General features: G+C 35.1%; 1 protein-coding gene across 1 annotated transcript; it reads left to right on the forward strand.

Annotated features, from left to right (window-relative positions):
• The first annotated feature begins 2,206 nt into the window (after nt 1–2,206).
• LOC136157838 (olfactory receptor 2L2-like) lies at nt 2,207–2,878 on the forward strand. Its single transcript, XM_065919600.1, has one exon. It carries the CDS (start codon nt 2,207–2,209, stop codon nt 2,876–2,878), a length of 672 nt encoding a protein of 223 aa, XP_065775672.1.
• Nucleotides 2,879–6,625: the final 3,747 nt, after the last annotated feature.

Here is a 6,625-nt window from a genome sequence, read left to right on the forward strand (position 1 = left end):
GAGAAGGGGATGACAGAGGATAAGATGGTTGGATGGCATCACCAACTCAATGGACATGAGTTTGAGTAAACTCTGGGAGTTGATGATGGACAGGGAATCCTGGTGTGCTGCAATTCATGGGGTTGCAAAGAGTCAGACATGACTTAGTGACTGAACTGAACTTTAATAATAACTTTAAAGTTATTATGTTAGCTAAGGTGACAATTAGCATGCATTGGTTTATTTTTTTTTTAATTCTCTAATTCTCCTATCCTTTCAAGTGGCAATCCTTTCACATTTTTGTTTCTTTTTTTTAATTCCTAGTTGAGTTTTGCATTTTGCCTTTCAAATTTTTCACTGGATCTTTTATTAATTTAAAATTTTAAATTTGCTTTTAAATTTGCAGTAGATAGTACCAGGCACTTTATTTTACATATTTAATGATATCTGTATTGTGGAATGATAATGTCACACATATATGAAGATAATAATATTATATTTATAAATGTTTTATTATTCTACATGCTTGCAGTCAATTTACCAAACTATATTTGTTTCTGATTGTGTATATGAATATGAATTTGGGTTTCTATATGTGTGTGTGCACCCACACATGTAAGCAGCTTTATTTCATGTTGCAGACTTTCTTGTATTTGATAATATTTGGCTCTTACAATATTTGCAACTAAAATACAGCATACTCTGTACAATTTGTTCACTTGCAATTTCTTTGGAGAATTACTCCTTCCCCCTCCACAAAGAAAGCTCTGAGGAAGCTATTTTTTTCCACATAAGTAATTAACCATCCCTTTTCCCAAATTTCTTTTTTCAAAAAGTCTTAAACTATTTAGTCTCTTATTGAGCTTTATCCTCATCTGAACTGTAATTCATAAGGTATTTATTTTTTATTATTATGACAGTTGAGTTTAACAGGGAGAGATTGTAAATATGTGTGATTGAAATTAAACAATAATCTATAATTGCAAAGAGTTTTAAATACAATAAAAGTTAATGGGTAGACAGAGTGTTATAAAGTTTATCATATAAGTGTTAGAGAAGCAAAGAGATATAAAAATGCTATTTGAAAGGGCTTGCACAGATTTCTCGAAGTTATAAAGGATATGGTTTATAGATATTCAGGCAAAGGGTCTATTTTAACTACAGATTTCAGAAATTCAGTGAAGAAGAAAATAATTTTGTTTAAATAGTACTTGACAATAAGGATTCAGTCTATATTCCACAACAGTTGAACTAAATACTGTTATTTGGGAAGCTTAATTTCACATTTCTGTGTGACAACATCTCAGTAAATAAAAATATCATTCCATCCTTTAGGCTAAACTATGAAAGAGAAATCATTCCTCAACAGCAATAAATGTTCATTCACTGTAGAGTTTTATAATGCATGCATTCATTGATTTTCTATGAATATATTTTGAATACAAAATGTAATTTTGATGTTATTGAGCTTTTCTAGGGGAATATAACTAACTAGCAAAATGATGTCAAAATAATAATTTTTATACCAGCAAAATTACCTAGAAAAATCTTTAGCCAAATGTGTTTGCATTTTCAAATGCTAATCTATTCATCAAAAAAAGATTTCTTTCTCCAAAATTGGCAAGCTCATGTCTTTCATTTAACAACTGTAATGTTTAAATTATTATACAGAGCCTGGCTAAAATAGTAACTTAAAATAGCTTATTGCTTTATACTTGATTTCCTTACTTATGTTTATTTCTGCCTTTAGGAAAAATGAGGTGAATGCCCCAAAGAAAACTATAATCAGACATCAATTGATTTCATTTTATTGTGGTTGTTCCCCCCATCAAGATTAGGCATGTTTCTTTGTATTCTCAGTGTTATCATTTTCCTAATGTTTCTATTTGGTAACCTCTCCATGATCCTCTCCTGGACACCCATCTCCGCTCACCCATGTATTTCCTACTTAGTCAGCGCTCCCTCATGGACCTGAATTACATCTCCACTATTTATGTATTTTACGATTAGATTGGAGTTTTTGTTGCTGTCTCATTAGTTGTATTTAAAGTAGTGTAGTGTTGGTACTTTTCACGTTCATGCATTGGAGAAGGAAATGGTAACCCACTCCCGTGTTCTTGCCTGGAGAATCCCAGGGTTCGGGGACCCTGGTGGGCTACTATCTACGGGGTCACCCAAAGTCAGACATGACTGAAGTGACTTAGCAGTGTTAGCAATTGTCCCTAAAATGGTGTCAAATTTTCTATTTGGAAACAAGTCTATCTGCTTCATTTGGTGTGGGATTCAGAGCTGTTTCTTCTTGACTTTAGCAGGTGCAGAAGGATTGCTCTTGGCCTCTTTGGCTTATGATCTTTATGTGGCCATTTGCTATCCTCTTCACTATGCCATCAGAATCAACAGAAGAGTGTGTGTGTTGATGATAATAGAATCTTGGGTAATGGGCTCTATCAACTCCTCTGCTCACACCACATATGCCCTCCATATTCCTTATTGCCAATCTAGGATCATTGATCATTTCTTCTGTGATGTCCCAACCATATTGACTCTGGCCTGCGTGTACACCTGGATCTATGAGTGCATAGTGCTTGTGAGCACCACTGCATTTCTTTTGTTGCCTTTCATTGGCATTGCATGTTCCTATGGCCATGTTCTCCTTGCTGTCTATCCTATGAACTCAGCAGAAGGTAAAATGAAAGCCTGCAGTATCCACCTCGCTGTGGGAACTTTCTACTATGTGCCCTTTGTTTACACATATGTACACCTAAGATTTCTTCATACTCCAACAGAGGACAAGGATCTGGCTGTCTTCTACACTATCCTCACCCCAATGCTCAATCCTATAGTCTACAGCCTGAGAAACAGAGAAGTGATGGGATCCTGGAGAAGAGTAATCCAGTGAGTCTTCCCTGTGAAAATGTAGGCAAATTTTTATATGAATACCAGAAGATTTGTATAAATTCATTCATTAATGTACAGTCATAAAAATATTATGCAATCATTAAATGCAAAGATTAAAATTGATCTAGAGAAGAAAATCACTCAGATTTCAATAAAATTGTCTTATTTATAAATATATATGTATATTTACATATGTGCACATATAATATTCAAAGACTTAAAACCTCATTCTTTTTTACGGGAATATTGCCCATCAATTTCAAGTCCTTTTATTTTTGCTGTTTTGTGGGCGATAAAAATTGTTCTTTGTCGCGTAATAATTAAAATAGAAACTAAGTGAAGTAGTCATTCAACATAACAAATTTGCTATTTTCCACTTATTTCCAATATGTCTAAGACATGCTGTCTGAATGTCTGCTGCTAAGTCACTTCAGTCGTGTCCGACTCTGTGTGACTCCATCCCTGGGATTCTCCAGGCAAGAACACTGGAGTGGGTTGCCATTCTGAATGTTTGCATTAATTTAAATGTCTAAAGACTTACTGTTCTTCTCATAGTAGATCTATAATTGCAAGTAGCAATTACTATTTCTCAAAATATAAAGAAATTTAATTTCACAACTTTAGCTGAGACCATCAGGGATTCTGAAGTCTTTATGTCAGTTTGAAAGAAAAATGAGATGTTTCTATTTATTTTAGCATGGCATGTTCTAGGGCAATAATTTATTATCCTAGGCTGAATGAGAAAAAGCAATTAGGACTTGGAGATACCAAAAGAAATCAAGGAAATTGTGAAGTTAGTAATGCAATGAATGGGTCAACATTCAATTCAAATTAGTGGAAATTAGAGATATCCAGATATCTGCAGATGGTGACTGTAGCCATGAAATTAAAAGACGCTTTCTCCTTGGAAAAAAAGTTATGACAAACTTACACAGCATATTAAAAAGCAGAGACATTACTTTGCCAACAAAGGTCTGTCTAGTCAAAGCTATGGTTTTCCCAGTAGTCATGCATGGATGTGAGAGTTGGATCATAAAGAAAGCTCAGTGCCAAAGAATTGATGCTTTGAACTATGGTGTTGGAGAAGATTCTTGAGAGTCCTTTGGACTGCAAGCAGAGAAACCAGGCAATCCTAAAGGAAATCAATCCTGAATATTCATTGGAAGGACTGATGCTGAAACTGAAACTCCAATACTTTGGCCACCAGATGCGAAGAACTGACTCATTGGAAAAGACCCTGAGGCTGGGAAAGATTGAAGGTGGGAGGAGAAGGGGATGACAGAGGATGAGATGGTTGGATGACATCACCAACTAGATGAACATGAGTTTGAGTAATCTCTGGGAGTTGGTGATGGACAACGAAGTCTGGCATGCTGCACTCCATGGGTCGCGGAGTTGGACATGACTAAGTGACTGAACTGAATTGAACTGAGAACATTCTTGCAAGAATCTTTGAAAAGTGAAAGTGTTAGCTGATCAGTTGTATCTGATTATTTTTTACTCTATGGACTATAGTCCACCAGGTTCCTCCTGTGGAGTGGGTAGCCATTTCACTCTCCGGGGGATCATCCTGATGCAGGGATCAAACTTTTGTCTTCTGCCTTAAAGGCAGATTCTTTACCATTTGAGCCAATCCAGGACATTTTTGCAACTATCCTTATCACTTATCATATTTTCATTTTACCAGCTGAGTAACCACTAACTTCTTGCATAATGTCTCCCAAATAAGATTTTCTTCCCACTTACAAATTTTATAGTTCTCACAAAAGAGATTGGGGAAGGTCAACTTTTATGGACCAATTTTATTATGAATAAATCACTTTCCTCAAATATTGTTTTTTTTTAATTAACTTTTAGTTATATAGTGAAGAAAATTTTACAAAGAATATTTTTTTCAGAAGTTTATATATAACACAAAATGACATTATATTTGGTGATATCTTTCTGAGTTTAAGATTTTGGGGGGTTCACATTTTTCTAAATTTATTTTCAGAAAGCTGATACATTTGAAAACTATTCTCTATCACTGGAATTGTTTTCTGTCACTACTGATAAATGCTTGGTTGAAATGAGTATTTAATGATTTTTAATGTTTAATTAAAAATTGTTGTGTTTACATTGCTGGAGCTATAAAGAATGTTCATAGGTTGTAAAAACATTGGTCAGATTTTCTGATAAATTATATCAAAATAGAAATCTTAGTACAAGTTGAGATGATGATTAACATGGAGAGAATTTTCTAAAAATGTTTTATCTTATAAATCAAATTTCAATCCCTCAATTTATGTAAGTCTCCATTACATGTAAGTCTAAATTTAACTTGAAAATTTAAGTAATGAGTCCCCTCAAATTTTTAAACTTTATAAAAGAACCAGAAGTTGCTTTATGTTTCAAATGTTTATTCATTCATTTTATCATTGTATTTTCAGTTGCAAGGTAAATTGATGTTAAAATGTCTTTTTGTTAAAACTTTCTGAAAATTTACATAAAAGAGTATTCTTTCTTGTCATGGACCTTTCAAATTAATTTTAATTTTATTTTTATTTTTAAGCCTGTGAATATTTACTATGCAATATTGCAATAGTTTTAAAAATAATTTACACTGTACTCTTTGGTGAATGCTAATTACTCCCTGACATGCTTTATTGCAATGACCTATCATGCATTCATTTTGTGATAATTTGCTGAATCTCTTCTTAACTCTTGAAAGTATTGCAGAATCACTGCTGAAAGAACAGTTTTCGTAACAAAAACTTCAACTTTCTGGCCAAAGTTGTTCTTGATATAATAGTACTTGATTATCTTTTAGCTTGTGCAAGGTGGTTTCATTACCTTGTTGGCTGTACAGAGAAAACCTTAAGGGAATGCACTGGTGTACGGTCACAACTGAAGATGCATGCAGAAGAAATCAAGGCCTACCAGAGAGTCAGGGCACCATTGTTGAGCTCTATGTGAGGGGGTGGGGTGGACTCCCATAGAAGCTTTTTTACCTGTACACACCCTCAGGTAACAGGACACTGCATACACAAGCTCTTGGGGCAGGCACAAGTGGCCTCTGCCATCATAGCTTCGAGGGTCAGTTGAAGTTTTAGTCTTTAAATCTATTCTTTCAGCACAGATTCTGCAATGCTTTTAAGAGTTGAGGAGAGATTCAGCAAATTATCACAAACTTCAGTGGTGGGATATCACCACCACTGAAAAAACCAAGAGCAGGTGCCAATCGCTGTCCCTGCTGGCAAAGGCACTGGGTGTACACTCAGGTTCTATGTCTGCACACCCACTGTCAAGGGGATAATGACCATCACACACTGACAAAAGAGGTGGAGGGCATCCGAGCTAAAAGCAGATTTCTCTCAAAATATTAAACTCATACAAGCTAAGGAGGGAGGTTCCCACATATAAATAGCCTTCCAAGACTACAGTAAATTATCGTTTTTCCCTAAACTCATGGAATAAGATAAATGTAAGTAAAATGAAGAAGAAGAGGAACCACTCTCAGTTAAAAGACCAAGAAAATTCCCCCAAAGGAACAATGAAACAAGCATCTTCAGTGTAATATGTAGGAAGGTGCATGCTCAATCATGTCTGACTCTGCAAACCCATGGAATATATAGCCCACTAAGCTTTTCTGTCCATGAGATTGTTTATGCAAGCAAACTGGAGTGGGTTGCCATTTGCTTCTCCAGGGGATTTTCCCTACCCAGGGAGAAAACCTGTGTCTCCTACATTAGCAGGTGAATTCTTTACT

Source organism: Muntiacus reevesi, chromosome 1 (assembly GCF_963930625.1).
Source record: "Muntiacus reevesi chromosome 1, mMunRee1.1, whole genome shotgun sequence".
NCBI lineage: Eukaryota > Metazoa > Chordata > Mammalia > Artiodactyla > Cervidae > Muntiacus > Muntiacus reevesi.

Coding starts and splice junctions, on each gene's coding strand:
- LOC136157838 (XM_065919600.1), top strand. CDS start 2,207: ATGGTGTCAAATTTTCTATTTGGAAACAAGTCTATCTGCTTCATTTGG.